Below are 17194 nucleotides of genomic sequence, written 5' to 3' on the forward strand. Positions count from 1 at the left end.
GCCCACGTGCGGGCACCTTCGGGCTTCCTGTCCCCGTGGCCCGCGGCCACCACTGGCCGTGCACACCTGGAGCCCCGGCAGGGGAGCTCTGGGCGGGAGGAGGGTGGACTTGGCACGGGGGACCCTGGCGGGCGGCACAAGGGAATGTGACTGGGAAGCAGAGGCGGCGGAGAGAGGCCTCGGAGTGGCGGGGGGAGCGGGGACGTTCCACCAGCTCAGGGGGTCCCTGGGAGGCGGGCTGCTTCTGCAGAGTGCTGTCCCGGATTCTTGACACCAGGATATTTTGACTCGGGGCGGGGGGCTGTTTCACGCGTGTTCGTTTTCTGCTCATAGAATCACGGGGGTCCAGCCTCCCCGCTGTGTCAGTGGGGAAACCGAGGCCCGGACAGGTACATCAGTTGCCGGTGCCTCCGAGTCCGGGCCGAGCACCCCCGCGGGCGGAGGAGCCGGCTGGGAGCGGGCGTGGGAGGAGGCAGCGGGCGGGGCTGAGGAGCGCCCCGCCCAGACGCGCAGCAGCGGGCGGGGGCTGCTGGGGGGCGGGCCCCCTCCGAGCGCTCCAGCACCGGGGCTGCACTCCCAGTGGGGCGCCCAGCGGTGGGAGCGCGCGGGGCCTCTGGGCAGCTCCCGGCTCCCAAGGATGGAGCCAGCCGGCTGAGCAAGGAGGGTGGTCCCGGCAGACCCAGGGGTTTCCAGGGGAGGGGTGGCGGGGCTGCCACAGAAGGCTCGAGAAGCGAGGTGAGCCCGGGGCGGGGAGGGGGGGGAGACCACAGAAGCGACTCACATCTGCGAGGTCTTGGTTTCTCTGGGAGAAGACTCGGGCTGACCTGACCCCCGCCTTCCGGGAGGGCCGGGGCACGGTGGGTCGTCCTCGGGCCGGTGCCTGCCTGGCGGGAGCCGGGGGGCGGGCGGCTGCCCGGGTATCTCAGGCCGTGCCCCGAGGTCCAGCTGCTCACGAGCCTTCTCTCTTGGCAGGTGTCTCAGGACCTGAAGCAGAGCTGAGAGATGCCGCAGGAGCGCCTGGAGGGGGCCTGCCTTCTGGAGACGCGCCGTGGGCGGTGAAGAGCGCTGGGGGAGCCCCCGACCGACGGCAGGGTCACCCCGGCTCCTGCGGAGAAGGGGCTCGGGGCCTGGGCGGCGCCGGCCGCGCCGCAGCTATGGACCGAGCGCTGGCGCGGCCCGCGTCCTCGCTGAGCCCGCCCGCCGGCCGCCGCGCGCGCCATGCCGGGCTTCGCAGTGTACATCGCGGTGGAGCTGGCCATCGCCGTGCTGGCCATCCTGGGCAACGTGCTGGTGTGCTGGGCCGTGTGGCTCAACAGCAACTTGCAGAACGTCACCAACTACTTCGTGGCGTCGCTGGCGGCGGCCGACATCGCCGTGGGGGTGCTCGCCATCCCCTTCGCCGTGACCCTGAGCACCGGCTTCTGCGCCGCCTGCCACAGCTGCCTCTTCTTCGCCTGCTTCGTCCTGGTGCTCACGCAGAGCTCCATCTTCAGCCTGCTGGCCATCGCCATTGACCGCTACATCGCCATCCGAATCCCGCTCCGGTGAGTCCTGCTCCCGGGGCTGCCTCTTGCAGGGCCGCACCCGTGAGGGGCTGTGCCGGGGGTCAGGGTGAACTCGGGGGTCAGGGCGAACCAGGGGTCAGGGTGAACTCAGGGTCAGGGTGAACCAGGGGTCAGGGTGAACTCAGGGTCAGGGTGAACCAGGGTCAGGGTGAACTCGGGGGTCAGGGTGAACCAGGGGTCAGGGTGAACCAGGGTCAGGGTGAACTCGGGGGTCAGGGTGAACCAGGGGTCAGGGTGAACCAGGGTCATGGTGAATTCGGGGGTCAGGGTGAGCTCAGGGGTCAGGGTGAATTCAGGGTCAGGGTGAACTCGGGGGTCAGGGTGAACCAGGATCAGGGTGAACCCAGGATTGGGGTGAACTCGGGGGTCAGGGTGAACCCAGGATCAGGGTGCATTCGGGGGCCAGGGTGAATTCAGGGATCAGGGTGAACCAGGGTCAGGGTGAACCCAGGATTGGGGTGAACTCGGGGGTCAGGGTGCACCAGGGTCAGGGTGAACCCAGGATTGGGGCAAACCCGGGATCAGGGTGAACTCGGGGGGTCAGGGTGAACTCGGGGGTCAGGGTTTGGTGTGGCATCAGTGTGTGAGTGGGGACGGGGCCGCAGGGCTGCCCAGGGCTTGGCACGGCCAGCAGCGGTGCGCCGCCGGCTGATCGCTGTGGGCTGGGCCAGGCTGGTACCCCGGGCCACCTGGGAGAGGCTGCCGTGCTGCAGCTCCTGGTGACCCGTGTGTCCAGGCCTGGGGGGCTGCATCTGAGCCTCCCCTCACGCAGCTGATGCTGGGGTGGGGCGGGCCCCACGGGAAACCACAGGGCCCGGCTGGAAGCCGCCTTCTTCCAGCCCCTCCGGGCCAGCCTGCAGCTTGCAGTTAGGGAAATGACCCCGAGGGGAAGTGACTTGGCCTGCTGCCTGTGAGTCACTTGGACCTCTATGCAAATTGTGTTTCTCAGTCACTGGGTGCTCTCCGCCCCGTTGGGGTTTTCCTGGTGAAACTTGTGAAATGACTTCAGGCAAGTGTTGTGGAAACAAAGACTCTCTCCGAGGCTGAGTTCACTGAAATGCAGCCTCCATCCACACCACCACCACCCTGGCCGGGCTAGGAAGTGCGTCCCTCCCCACCCCACCCCTGAGGGAGTCGGGGGGCTTCGGCCCTGCCTCCCTGCCCCTCCGCTCCACGGCGGCAGGCCCGAGGAAGGTGGTGAATGCGCACAGGTGGCGCCTACTTCCGGAGCAGCCCCACGCTGGGCTGAGGGCGCCTGGGCCGGCATGGGGCAGAGGCTTGATGAGCAAGTGGAAAGGGTGTGTGTGGAACCCGAGGGCGCGCTTAGAGGTCGTTTGCTCTCATCATGCGGGTGGGAAAGCAACGGAAGCGTCAGCCCCTGGGGCCACGCTGCAAGCTGGCAGCACGGCAGGACCGGGTCTGGGAAGGAGCACGCCTGCCGCCGGCCCCCTGGTCAGGCGGCCGTTACTGCCCCCGGGGCTCTTGGGGGACAGCAGATGCCTGCGTCCCGCGAGAGCCTAGGACCCTCGTCAGAAGGAAAGGCGACCCCGGCCCTAACCTTGGACCAGCCTGAATGGCAGGCTGGAGTCCAGGCTGGTCCAGGACACAGAGGTTGGTCTGACTGACGTCCCCTTCCAGGACAGGGCCGCTGTGGCCCTGATTCAAGCAAGGGACAGTGGGTCTGGGGGCGATCAGGGCTGCTGATTGCAACAGAGAGGCCCGTGGCTTCTTTTTCTTGTCTCTTCTCTGAGACTCAGAAGTCCCAGCCTCGCTCCCTGGTGCAAGTGGGTGGCCCGCGCTGTGTGATGGTGGGGAGTCGGCTGCCCCTCTCTGGGCCCGTTTTTTATCGGTTCCAGGGGCCGGGTCTCTAGCCCTTGATGCTCACAAAGGTGTTTTGAGGGCCCAGTGAGTGGACTGGCGTGGTGGGGCCCTGTGGGAGGATGGCAGGAGGGTGGATGGGGATTCAGGCCTTTCTGAAGCTGCTGGAGGCTCAGAGCTGTGGGCCTGGCCACCCCTCCTCAGCCCCGCCTGCCTCCCGGGCCCTGTGACCTTCAGGAATGGGGCCTAGTCCCACCCCGACCTCAGCCATCCGAACTCCATGAGGCAGGGCTCTGGAGGGGCCGGCCTGGCTCCCGGGTCAGGCGGCCGTGGGCTGACGGTGGAGGTGATGTTCGTCCCTCTGGGGCCGGGCACCACCACCGCCAGAGGATGTGAGCTCACGTCTCCGCTCATCCCCGGCCGGTGACATGGCCGGCGGCGGCTGTGACCCTCCTGTTGCTCAGGAGGATGGCAGCAGCTGCTCCGAAGGAAAAGTGTCTCCTGACCCTGGGACGCCAGGGCCGGGGGACAAGGCGTGGGACGCTGTCTGCTGGGGCTCCCGAGAACAGGCCGGGCGTGAGGGGGACGAGACAGAGGCAGGCGGGACCTGGAGCTCCTGGCAGCTCTGGGGCCGCTGCCCAGCTCGGGACGCCCATCCCTGCCCCCTCCAGCGGAAGCCAGCCCGGCCCGTGTGCTGTTTCCTGCTCCGCTCAGGAGGCCTGCTGGCTGCTCTGAAGTCCAGCCTCAGCCGATGCTCTAAGGTGCCCGTCCCCAGGCCCGCACCATTCACCGTTAATTTCTCTTTAAAAAAAATAATGCAGCTTCGGAAAGGTGTCCATGCGCCTCCCGTGTGCATGGGCCCTGCTGAGCGAAGGCAGAGCCTGCCCAGAGGTGGGGATGGGCGTGCTCCGCGTCCCCAGCAGACAGACTCCTGGGGGCACTTCAGGCCACCTCCCTCCTCTCTCGTCAGCCCCCGGCGACCGCTCTCTCCAGACCCGGGGAGCAGCCTCCCCGTGGGGCTGCAGAGTCCTGGCCTCGGTGCTGGATCGCTCCAGAGGGCAGACCCCAGCGCCCTGGCTTCTGAGTGGGAGATGGAGACAGCGCTCCCTGCAGGGCATGACGCCGAGCCTGCTGGGGGCGCACCGGGATGCGAGCTGGTGTTGGGGGGCAGGTGTAACGGGGGTCCCACCTGGACAGACGCCCCGGGGAAGGAAGGAGCCTGCGGACGGGCCCTGGGCAGGGAGAGGGGACAGGTGCACGGCCCACGGGGCTTGTGAGGCGGCTCAGGCCTGCCCGCACCTGGGAGGGAGGGTGGGTTTCAGCCGCGGGCCATGGCGCCTTTGGATGACTGGGGAGAGCTCTCTTTCTCCTGACTGAAGGGCAGATTGGCACGGAGTCCCACCGAGAACTGGGCGGTGTGATGGGTCACAGGGTAAGCCCCCAGTGGGAGAGATGGGGCGGTGTGATGGGTCACAGGGTAGCCCCCAGTGGGAGAGATGGGGCGGTGTGATGGGTCACAGGGTAGCCCCCAGTGGGAGAGATGGGGGCCCCCTGGACCGCGCAGCGCTGGCTGGCTTGGGCACACCCCCGCACGGCAGGCCAGCTGTCTGAGGCCCCGCGGGGCAGGACGAGACCGCCCCGGTCACAGACACAGCCCGGGGGCTGCCGCTGGGCCAGGCTGGGGCGCGGCCGTGGCGCCCCATTTGAGCCCAAACGTTGACCCGGTCCCCTGGGAGCCTGGGTCCAGGGCTCTCGGCCTAAGAGGCTTTCTTTTGAGTAACAAGATTAATCTGTCTGGGCGCTCCTTAAATAAGAACTGCACGTATTAAAACATCAAAAGGCAGAGAAGCAAGCCCGGTGAGGAGCTGGGCCCTTGCCCCCCGCCCCGCCGCCTTCCGGGAGGGCAGGGCCGGGCCTCCTCCAGACATCCTCTGCCCAGACGCGTGCCACCCGTGTCTGCTCCTGTCCCCAGGAGGGGCTTCCTTCACAGCCTGCAGCGGCCGACTTCCTCTCCTGGGTTTCCTCGTCTGCATGGAGACAGCTGGATGGACCGGGCTCTTTAACCCGTGTTCCCAGCAGCCGTCACGCTGGGCCCCAGGTTCACTCGGGGAATGTCAGTAAGCCTCGTCTCCCTGAGCAGCTGCATGCTGGGACTGCAGGTGAGAAGGCTGGCCTCTGCTTGATTGCCTCCAATGACAGGGGGCTCACTCCTGCCTGAGGCGGCCCATGTCTCCTGTGAACAGCTCCCTTACCCTGAACCCACCTGCCTGTGGTTTCCACCCCCTGACTCTCGGTTCTGCCCTCACGGGACAGTGCTCCAGGCCTTGCATTCTGAGTCCCATTTTGCAGACGAGGAAACTGAGGCTCAGAGTGACAGAACGTGGCTAAATAGGAACACACCAGCGCTAGAACCCAGAGAGGGGTATGCTTTTCTTACAGAAAAATGTCAGCATTAAAATCGCCTCCTACTCAATGAGATTATATAAATTGCTGTTTGCGGAGCACTAGAAACAGTGTCTAGCACACAGCAAATGCTACGTAAGAATTAAATGGGGGGAAAAAAAAATATGACCTTACATTTGAAGCTCCAGAACCGGAAATAGGGCGGTGTAGACTTTCTGTGGCTTGGGCAAACTGGGCAAGCCCATGACCTCTTCCTGCCAGAGGCACCCAAGCCCGCAGTGACTGGGGCCCCAGAGCTCGGGAGAGAGGGGTCCTGCTCGGGCACTGTTTGGGTTCAGAACTGACAGACTCGTCTTGGCCCGAGTAGCCTCTGGACTCCTGGAATGTCTACGGCAAGGCCACGCCTCTCCTGGCGTCTCAGTTTCCCCACCTAGAGAATGAATGGTTAGATGAGAGGTCAGAGGCTACCAGGTTTTCTCTTTTCCTTAATGTGAATCAGCTGACAAAATTTAACCCATGGGTGATTTTACCCAGAACAGTCAGCTCCCGGCCCCCGAGATCCTGCAGCGCGGGGCAGGCGTGTGTCGCGGTGGGGGGCGCGGGGGTGGCTGAGCGGTGTCTGGGGCCTCCTGCACACTCCGTGACAGCCGGCAGCCCGCCTGCCTCGCCCCTTCGTGACCTGCAGGCCCCCCGTGTCTGCTGCCCCTTGAGCTGGTTTCTGTGGAAACTTCTAACCCTGGATTAAGGGAAGCGTGTTTCTCCTCGACACCTATTCCGTCCTGTCTCAGTGATGGTCATGCAGAGATGGACTCAGGATCCACGGGGCCCCCAGCCTTGGGAGCCCAGCTTGGGTGGGATTCGTTGAGCTTGATACTCCTCTGGGAAGATAGCTGACCTGAACTTTAAAAGGATGGGTGGGGTTTACTGGTAGAGGTGTTGGGGAACCCAACCCCTGAAGCGCAGGTCATCCATCGGAACACTGAGGTCGCCCTCCTCAGTCTGGGAGATGAGTTTTTTTGACTGCCTGTTCTTTAAAATCTCTGCCGTCTTTTTTTTTAAACTGATCTATTTGGCTACTCGAGGTCTCTGTGGCACGTGAGATCTAGTTTCCTGACTGGGGGTAGAACCCAGGTCCCCTGTGCTGGGAGCTTGGTGTCCTACCCATGGGACCACTAGGGAAGTCCCTGCCATCTCTTTTCGTTGGCATCAGCTTCTGGGCCGGCGGGTCCGGCCTCTCCCCGAGCGCGGCCCTCCGGAGTAAGGAGCGATTCGGGCCAGATCACGTCTCCTCTCGGGACCTTACGATCTCGAGCAACTGCGTCCTCTTGAGTGTGGAGGCTGCTGTGCAGATGTTAAGACATCCTGACCTCGTCTCTCTCCAGAGGGCTGTGGGTGGATTTGGGAGGGAGATGAGTGTATCATCTGGCCTGGGACCTCCACCCTTCCCTTTCCCGCCTGTGCTACCTGTCCCCCGGGGGGGGGGGGGTGCTTCTGGGGACCCCCAGGTCAAGTAGAAAACGGACAGCACAGAGCGCAGGAGGTGTGACCCCCCCGACAGGCTGGATCTGGCAGGTGCTGTCCCCAGCCAGCGAGCAGCCTGCTGGCCATTCCCACGCTCCAGGGAAATCCATTCTAGCGGCGCCTAAGATCGACATGGAGGTTATAACTTCTCCCCTCCCCCTTCCCAAGTCACATTAGTTCCTTCAAACCAAACCAAGTCAAGGACTGCAGGCATCAGAGGACACAGGCAGGGAGGCAGGAAGCGCCTGGTCCAAGACCTCTGAGCCGGTGGGCGGGGCGGGGGCCGGGTGCCGGAGCGGGGCACCTCCTACCCGGGTGCCCAGGCTCCTGTCTGACGCCCCTCCCCTCTCCCCAGGTACAATGGCTTGGTGACGGGCACGCGCGCCAAGGGCATCATCGCCATCTGCTGGGTGCTGTCCTTCGCCATCGGCCTGACCCCCATGCTGGGCTGGAACAACTGCAGTCAGCAGGAGGGCCGGAACGGCTCCCAGGTCTGCAGGGAGGGCCAGGTGGCCTGTCTCTTCGAGGACGTGGTGCCCATGGACTACATGGTCTACTACAACTTCTTCGCTTGCGTGCTGGTGCCGCTGCTGCTCATGCTGGGCGTCTATCTGCGCATCTTCCTGGCGGCGCGGCGGCAGCTGAAGCAGACGGAGAGCCAGCCGCCGCCGCCGGGCGAGCGGGCGCGGTCCACGCTGCAGAAGGAGGTGCACGCCGCCAAGTCGCTGGCCATCATCGTGGGGCTCTTCGCCCTGTGCTGGCTGCCGCTGCACGTCATCAACTGCTTCACCTTCTTCTGCCCCTCGTGCGGCCACGCCCCGGCCTGGCTCATGTACCTGGCCATCGTCCTGTCGCACGGAAACTCGGTGGTCAACCCCTTCATCTACGCCTACCGCATCCGCGAGTTCCGCCACACCTTCCGCAGGATCCTGCGCACTCACGTGCTGCGGCGGCGGCGGCGGCGCGAGCCCTGCAAGGCGGGCGGCCCCGGCGCCCGCGCCCTGGCGGCTCACGACGCGGAGCGCGTGGGTCTCCGCCTCAACGGCCACCCCCCCGGCGGCGTCTGGGCCAACGGCAGCGCCCCCCGGCCCGACGGCCCCGCCCTGGCGCTGCTCAGCGGGTCCCAGCGGGACGCGCGCCTCCCGGACGTGCAGCTCCAAGGCGGGCGCCCAGAGTCCCGGGGCCCCAGGGGCCCCAGGGGCCCCCGGGGCGGAGCGGGAATATCCTGAGGACCCGCCGAGTCCGCCCCTTCGGAAGGGAAGGAACTTTCTCCTCCCGCTTGGGAGGACTAGTGGCTCTGGGAGCAGAGTGCATGTGCGGAGACCCCCTTTCTCGCGGTCGGTTCCCACTTTGGACCGAGGAGTGAGCCCCCCGCCGGCTGGAGCAGCATGAGGCCCAGCAGGAAGGGTCTGGAGCCCACGGGGGCGGCCCTGCACCAGGCCAGCGCCGGCCTCCAGCCGCTGAAACACCTCCAAGTGCCGCCGAGTCTCCGTAGAGCAGGCCGGCTGGCCTGAGGCTGGGAAATGGCCCCAAAGGGCACCCTGCCACACTCCTCCTCCCCGCCCCCCCAGGCTTTCCAAGGGTTCAGAGCTGCTGCGCTTGGTGGTGGCCTTTGACTGTTGTTGTATTTTTTTTCCCAGGAGAAAAGGAAAGCCTGAGGAAACCCTTTTTATTTTACCTTCCCTCCCTGGCTGCTGGCTCTGTTTCAGTCCTGCTGCTAACCTGGCCCCAGGCGTCCCACACTGCCCTGAGCGGCCGCGTGCGTCCCCTTCGAGGCCGGGGGTTGTAGCCGAGGGGACCAGGGCCCGGGTGCAGGGAGGCAGTCAGGGCTGGCCAGCGGGGGTGAGTCTAGGTGGCTCTGAGCCTCCCAGGCAGAGGCCCTCTCCAGCTGCCTTGCCTTCTGAAGGGAATATTATTTTGTTGTTTTTTTTCTGAGATAAAATAAAAATGAGCCACATTGTGTTTTAAGCTTGTCCAGTGAGAATGGTGTCTGAGTTCCTTCCCCTGCCCACAGTCAGGCCTACCACACGCCTATGGGTGTGTGTTGCAGCTGTGAGGTAGACGGCCGGCCTGCCTGTCTGCCTGGGGCTGCGGTGGGTGAGTGGGCTCCAGGGCGCCCCTCTTCCCAGGGAGCAGGCTGTCTGCTTGCAGCAAAATCCACACGTCCATGTGCACCCCCAAAGAAAGGAGGCGCCCCCCCGGACCCCCTCAGTGTGGGGAGCAGGCTCCTGCCTCCCTGACACCCTTGCAGCCCTCTTCGCCCCCTCCCTGTGGCCACAGGAATCTGGCATCGATGGGGGGTGTGGATAGAGACTACACTGCCTTCCCCTGGAGCCATCCCCCACCCCCCGCTCCCACCAGGGGGGGTTTCCTGCTCTGACACTGTCTCTGGGCCCTGCCCCCCTCCACCAAGGAGCAGGTGCCCCCCATTCTGTTCTGGAGAAGCCTGGAGCGAGGGATGGGGGGCAGCCGGGAAGAGCAGGCTGCCCCAGGGAGAGCCAGGCCAGGACTCGAGTCGCAGAGGCACACTCAAGGCCCAGACGGAACAGGAGAAGCTGCAGGGGACCCTCACGCAGCCCCGGGAGGACAGGTGCCGGGACAGCAGAGAGAGCAGACCGCCTCTGAACAGAGAGGCTCAGCACCTTCCCAGCCCCCAGCTTGTAAACGGCAGACGTGAACTAAAAACCCCAGGTTTATCTGACCGTGAAATCCAAAACCTGGATGAACTATTTCAACCAAACGGGAAACTACGAAATCACGCCATGTTCCCACCGCTCTGCTGAAGACATGAGACCTGATAGCCGCCCGCTCCTCGTTTTCCCTGCTCCCTGGGTTGCGCTGCTCATCTCCGCTCCTACTGAACAGATGTGTGTGTGAGGACCCCAACCAGGCCGGGCTCGCGCCGGCGGTATCTCACGGCCCCACCCATCAGAGGTCCTCCGGGCTGGCTACAGAGAGGAGACGCAGGACGACCCCCGAGCCCCTGCCGCAGAGACGTGGGTGGACGCGGACGGTGGCGGTTCCCAGGGGCGCTCTCGGACAGCCAGGACCGGAACCACAGAGACCAACGCGCGGTCCACCCCACCCACGCCGGCCGCCCCTGCCCCGTCCACGCTGGCCTGTGCTGGTTGCGGGCAGGGGGCGGAATGGTGGTCGGCTTGGGGCCTGAGGCGGCCAAGAGCACAAAGGCTGAATCCTTCTGACCAAGTTGGGGGGGAGGCCACGGAGAGACCCACAAAGGCCAAAAGAAGAAAGCTTGTCCCTCCAGCCTTTAGCTGAGGCCTCGGGGGAGCAAAGGTTTGGGCTGGGGAGGAACAGAGCCGGGCCTCGAGACGTTTCAGGTACAACTGAGCCCCGGGCCCTCGCAGGGGCAGTCCCGGGGCGACGTGACCCTGCTCCCCTGGGTCCCCAGAGGGCCCCGCGCCCTTTCACCACACACGCCTGTGCAGGCTCCCACTGGGAGCCCGCTTGTATGTGCGTGTACACAGACACAGACGGACGCGTGTGTCACGCCCTGGCTGTATAAGACACACACATGTGTGTGCACACGAACGTACGTAACGTTCACGTACATAAACAAAGTCACCCCGACAGCAGCACCAGCGAGCCGTGAGGCCCAGCCCAGCCCTGGGGCTGCGGAGGCCTGCCGGCCCTGGGCCAAGCGGCTGGGGGCCACGTCGGGGCTGCTCGAAGCCCGGGGCCCCTCGGGCCTGTCCTGGCCTTTCCCGGGGCCGGGGGTAGGCAGCAGGCCTCGGCAAGCCTGTCCCAGGCACGGGGCTCTATCAGAGTCCAGCCCTCTCTGTGGTGAGTGTCGCCAGGGTTCCCAGGGAAGCCTGTGAGCAGAGGCCCGGCTCAGGCTGTGTCCTGGCGCTTCACTTGCCCCATGAGAGGCGGGCCCCATTTCCCCTGAAAAACCTACCTCTGCAAGGCTCCCCGTTTGTAGTAAGGCCCCTTTCTCTTGCTAAAGCAGCTGGGTTCCCGGGAGCCTACTGTCGGGGCGGGTGGGCCAGGCCCAGTTATGCATGTACCAACGGGGGCGGGGGGGGGGGGGGGGGGGCGTGGCAAGCTCTGGAGACAGACCCCAGCAGTGCCGGGATGAGGGTGGCCTGGGAAGTGAGAGGAGACGAGAGGCCACCCCGTGGCCCACCGGGCTGGGCATGGGACCCCAGAGCTGGAAGCGGGCCTTCTCAACTGGGATAGAGAAACAGGAACTCGGGGGCTTGGCAAAGCCAGCGGCATGGGTGGGAGGAACGGCCCGGCGCGGCCCGCCTCGACACCAGGCCCTCAGGGAAGGTGCGTCGGGAAGGCGCTCGGGGCCGAGAACACCTCCTGGCCTGTCACGCACGCACGCCCCCAGTGTGGCCGGTCCCGGGGGGCTGTCGCCGTGGTGAGCGCTCTCCTCGGGCTCCGTGCCAGACCCACGCTCTGCCTGAGCTCTGGGACAGCCTGTGCCCATGGCAGAGGCCGCGTTAGGGGAGAAGGAACGTGGGAGGCCTAAGCGGTGAGGCAGGTCGCCCCCTCGGGGCCCACTCTCCTCTGGAGAGTGGAAAGCGCGCTACCTGAAGTCGGATGACCACGGCCCCCTTCTCCCCTCCCCCACCCGCCCCACCCCCCGCCCCCACCCCAAGGCGCCCCTCACTGCCCCGTTTGCTCCTCACGAGCAGCAGCTGTCAGGGTGGGACAGCCCGGCGGGCTGCAGGGCTGGGAGGGGCAGGAGAACGTCGGATGACTTACAGACGCTAAGGAGAGGGCTGGACGTGCAGAGCACGGAGCCTGGGTGTGCAGGCATCTTTCGAGGGGCTCTGGCTACACCCCGTCTTTCGCCAGAGGGGAAAGGGCAAGTTGGCGGAGGCCCCCGACAGGCCCCTGCCCTCCCGGCATTCGGGCTTGGAGAAGGGCTCCGGGGCAGCAGGGACAGCTGATGGGTATGAGGAGCCCGTGTTCTCTGAGGGAAGGGTTTTTCCCCCCACCAGGAGGAAAGGCTGGATGCAGAACCATCCATGCGTCTCTGCCTCGCCCAGGAAGTATGCGTGTGTGTTGAGATACACAGAGACTTCTGCCATCTGGACCGGCGTCTAATGGCCAGGAAGCGCCCAGAGCGGGCTTGGGTGGGAAGGAGCAGGCCCGCCAGGAGCCCCATCTCCTGACTCTGTTCCTCCCGGGCACTTCCTGAGTGCCCGCGGGTGACACTGGGCCTGGGGCAGTTGGGGGAGGGGGGCAGGGGTGCTGTCAGCGGGGGCGGCAGAAGGTGAGGCCGCCAGCAGGACACAGGCCCCTGGAGTGTGCCGGGGACACTGGGCCTCAGGCCGGCCGACGAGGGTTCATCTTTCCAAGACCTATGGTCGAGTCCAGGGACGTGCCTTCCAGGTGTTTGTCAAGAGCTGTGGAGGAGACGGAGCAGACACACGCCTGACTTACATCTGCCCACATGGGATTACGCCTCCCATTTGCAGGCAATTTTCAAGTTAAAATGTTGTCAGAGGCTTGTCACAGTTTTGATCTTTTTCTGTTCTTTCTCAATCCACCCACACTTTCTAGTTCGGTTGGAAGGGAGAATGAGGGTGATAGAAACTGGTTTAGATTCAGAGATTTTTTGGAAATGTCAGATAAAAATGATAAACTTTTATAAAATTATAAAAATTGTGTAGTTTTCTCTTGGTAGAATTCAGGCCCAGAGCCCGTCACTACCGTTGGCAGCTGCAGAATCTTTAGGGGGCTGGAGAGACCGGGCCAGGCCTTCTGCGGTCATCCCCAGCCTACCCCTTGGGGTTTCAGCTTGCCTGTCTTTTCTGCCTCATCCAGAGGTGCCAAAAAATCCCCTGGTTCACTCCTGAAACCACCACCCTGCCTCACGCAGCTCTCCTTGGGGGTCGGTACCAGGTTCAAACGGCCTTGCCACTGACTTCTTTGGCTGTGGGAGAGTCTCTCTTTGACCTGCCATGCCTGCTTTTAGATAAAACACAATAGATGTGAAAGTGCTTTGGAAGGTATGTTCCCAGATGCCCAGCCATTCTGAGATAAAGAAATGTGGCAAACTTCTCTGGTGGTACAGTGGACAGGAATTCGCCGGCCGATGCGGGGGACACAGGTTTGATCCCTGGTACAGGAAGATTCTACATGCCGCATAGCAACTAAGCCCGTGTCCCCCAGCTTGTGAGTTAGAACAACCAAGTCCAAGTGCTGCGACTGGAAGCCCGTGTACCCACAGCCTGTGCTCCAAACAAGAGAAGTCACTGCGATGAGAAGCCCGTGCATCACAGTAATGAAGGGCCCCCGCTCTCCACTAGACCAAAGCCTGCGTGCACCAGCGAAGACCCAGTGTAAACCACAACAGAAATGTGGCAAGTGTGTATTTAAACCAGGCGCCTGGAAGCCTCTGGTGTCTGTGGGGGCTGGGAGTAAACACTGGCTGACCGCTCAGGCAAGGAACACAAACCAAATCGGGGTTCAAAATGACCTCAGGGGGCCAGGCAGAGAAAACTGAGCAAAGATCAGTGTGAAGTCCTGTAGCCAGTCGGAAAAAGCAAGCGTGCAAGGACAAGTGGGAAGACGGAGCGCAGCCACCAGCATCAGTCCCTGCCACGACAACGAACGTTTCAGCTGCTAAGGTCAGCAGCGGCGAGCTCTGGGCAAAGTGCCCCACGGAGAAACGGCTGCAGCCTCCAGCGGCGTCACGCTTCGGGAGCCCCAGGGAGGAGGGGCTCCGTGGCGTCTGGGTCCCAGCTCAAGGCAGGAGGATGGTGTTCAGGTCTCAACACCACAGCCAATCATCAGCAAACTCAAGTCCCCATTAAGGACGCGCCCGCCCAGAGAAGGGAGTCTCAGCGACACCTGGCGCAATCAGCGAGTGACCGAAGGAAGGTGCTCAAGATCTAGGCGGTGGGAGGGCACTCCGAGGACACCCCCACCTTGCTGGCCTGCAAGGGACATGGACAACGGATCCTCTATTGTCTCTGGCCCCATCCTGTCCCATACAGTTAACGGCTCGGGGCCAGAGGCGTGAAGGCTTCTCTGAAATGCACGGCTGTCTGGTGGGGTCAGCAGGCGGGGAGGAGAAGCCTGAGGAGCTCGGACGTGGGGTAGGGAAAGCATCACGCGGCGCAGGTTAAGCAGACTTTGCCAGTTTATGACGTTCTCCCCCTAACGAGTGCCCGAGGCTGCAGAAGTGGGGGTCCTCACCCACCCCGCCTCCTCCCTGCCCAGTACTTCCCACTGCCGGGATCCATGTCTCCCCAGACCCAGTCTGTGGTATCCTGCCAACTCCTCTTTCCAGACGTCTTCTGAATCTGTTCCATCCATCCTACCTCCAGAAATGCCCCCAAAGTCGTGGCGTTAGCGAGGCCTCATCTTCTCACCCACCTGGATGAGCTCCAGACGGACCTCTGTTTTTGCTGTAGCTGCTTCGGCCCCTGCAGTCAGGTCGCCCTTCCGGCATCAGCTCCAGGACGGCGCTCCCGCTCACACCAGGCCTCCCTCAGGATGCTGTGTTGGCCGAGCCCCTGCTCGTCCCCCAGTCGCCCCGAATGAGCCCACTGAACCGCTCCCCCCATCCTAACCCACTCCCCGTCTCTCCCTTTCAGGGAGGCCTCTGCCAGGAACGAATGCGGACCCTCTGAATCTCCCCTACTTTCAGCACAGCCCCAGCTTCCCCACGACCTCCTCCAGGAGGCCCTCCGGAGCCGGCGGGAAGCCTCTTCTCCCCCTCCAGCGTGCCTCTAGCACCCAGGGCCGGCTCTGTGCCCCGGAAGCGGAAGCGTGTCCCCTACTCCGCTGGCGCCTCTTCTGCTGAGGCACGACGGAGCTCCCGGGCAATGTGCTGGTTTTCACCGGCGTGTGCGCTCCCTTAGACGGTAACTTCTAATCCCAACCACAGATTTCCAGACAGTGTAGTGGGAATGGTTTCCCTTCCAGCCTAGGGTTGGGCATAGTGAGCGCCTGATACAGCGTGGTGACCAGGTGCGGTAGGGAAGAACACGGCCGTGGACGCGAGACCCGGGGCCTAAGGCCTTCGTGGGGCCGAACGGGCTCACGGGACTTGAAATACGGCGGCCAGCTTCCTTCCGCCACGCAGAGTGCCCCTTCCAGCTCTGGGGCTCCCCGAGTCTGTGTGACTGGGGGCTGACCCGGCCCTCAGCCGGGCTGGGAAGGAGTGGCAGAGGCCACAGACCGGCCCTCGGAGGGAGCGAGGGAGCGGGAGGCGGGAGCTAATAGCTCTGGAGGAAGGAAGGACACGCTGGGCTAATGGGGTAATTGGATTATCCTGCGAGCAAGGGGCTGCCGGGCTGGGGCCAGCTGTTAGCAGCAGACACAAACAGCACCAGCAAAACAAGGTGCAGGAAGCAGCCTGCAGAGAGATACTGGGGAGGGGCGGTGTGGCTGAGGGGTGGGGGGCAAACTGCAGCCCCGTTCTCGGGGGCGGCAAGGACAGGCCCTCAGGGCCTGCTCTGACTCTGTAACAGAGACTCCGTGAGGGACAGCCTCAGAGACCCCGGACTTACATGGCCTTGAGGGTGTCCCTTCACCCGACAACCCTTGGGGACCATGAAGGCCTCGCCCCTGCCCGCTGGAGTGGGCCACTCAGACAGACGCGCTCAAGCAGACGGGCCGCTTGTCTGACATGCCTGTGAGAATATTGCTGGACTCCTATACACTAATCATTTTGGATGTAGGTCTCAGGGTTCCCTTCATTTCAGGCTAAACAGTGGATCTGTCAGGGGGGTTGGGCATAGAACAAAAGTAACTTGGAAGGGGGCTCTGGTCTAGGAGAAAGATGCCTGGCTTCCAGTCACACAATTCATGATGTGATTTCCCCGGTTCTCAGCCCAACCATAAATGTGGTGGTGGTTCAGTCGCTAGGTCGTGCCTGACTCTTGTGACCCCATGGACTGTGGCCAACCCAGGCTTCTCTGTCCATGGAATTCTCCAGGCCAGGATACTGGAGTGGGTTGCCATGCCCTTCTCCAGGGGATCTTCCTGACCCAGGGATCAAACCTGGGTCTCCTGCATTGCAGGCAGATTCTTTACTGACTGAGGGGCAATAAACGACACTCTTCCTGCGAGGCTGCTGTAGACAGAATAAGACCATGAGTGGGAGAGCAGTCGGAAATCCAAGTACTTCAGCCCCAACTCTTTCTAACGCTGTGTAATTTTGGAAAGGCTATTTCCTTTCTCTGGGATCCAGTTTCTCCTGCTACAGTGATATGATCAAATGAGATGCTCTTTAAACTCCCTTCTGATTCGAATGGCTCTAACCCTTATAAAAACAGTTTGTTTACACCTCTATATACTATAAGCAAAGTATGAAAAAGGAAAACTTGAGGCCAATATTACCCACAAATTTAGACACAAACTCTTCAGTATTAGCAATGTATAAACATAAATCATCACCCATTAGAGTTTATCCCAGGAATGCCAGGGTGGCTTAACATTAGATAATCAATCAATATTATTCACATTAGTAAATTAAAGAAACATGTCTCAATAGACACAGCAAATTATTATGATGTTAAAAATTCAACATCTATTCGTAGTAAAAACTCTTTGTAAACTAGAAATATAAAAGCATTTTCTTAGCCCAATAAACAGTATTTCTTGAAAACCTATGGCAAACATCATATTCAGTCAATGGTGAAATATTAGAAGCCTTCTCTCTCTAGTAAAGACTATTCAGTATTGTAATAAAGGTCTGAGAGATCACAGTAAGCATGAAACTGATCTAAGACTGGGAAAGGAAATAAAGTGACACTATTTGCACTAACTCTCTGTTGAAAAATTAAAAAAATTTCTTTGGAGATGACTGTACTAATGAGAGCTCGTCAAGGCTGCTGAATAGATGGTCAATGTTAAAAAAATCAACAACAACAAAATAAATAAATAAGTCAACAGCC

At 62.4% G+C, this 17194-nt stretch overlaps 1 protein-coding gene across 1 annotated transcript; it reads left to right on the forward strand.

The window, feature by feature from the left end:
* The first annotated feature begins 1152 nt into the window (after window positions 1–1152).
* Window positions 1153–9275, forward strand: ADORA2A (adenosine A2a receptor). The gene is made up of 2 exons (XM_061141415.1): window positions 1153–1544; window positions 7663–9275. Exons 1-2 carry the CDS (start codon window positions 1219–1221, stop codon window positions 8534–8536), a joined length of 1200 nt encoding a protein of 399 aa, XP_060997398.1. The 5' UTR covers window positions 1153–1218; the 3' UTR covers window positions 8537–9275.
* The last annotated feature ends 7919 nt before the right edge of the window (window positions 9276–17194 follow it).

The sequence above is a fragment of the Dama dama genome, chromosome 5 (genome assembly GCF_033118175.1).
Source record: "Dama dama isolate Ldn47 chromosome 5, ASM3311817v1, whole genome shotgun sequence".
In the NCBI taxonomy this organism is placed as follows: domain Eukaryota; kingdom Metazoa; phylum Chordata; class Mammalia; order Artiodactyla; family Cervidae; genus Dama; species Dama dama.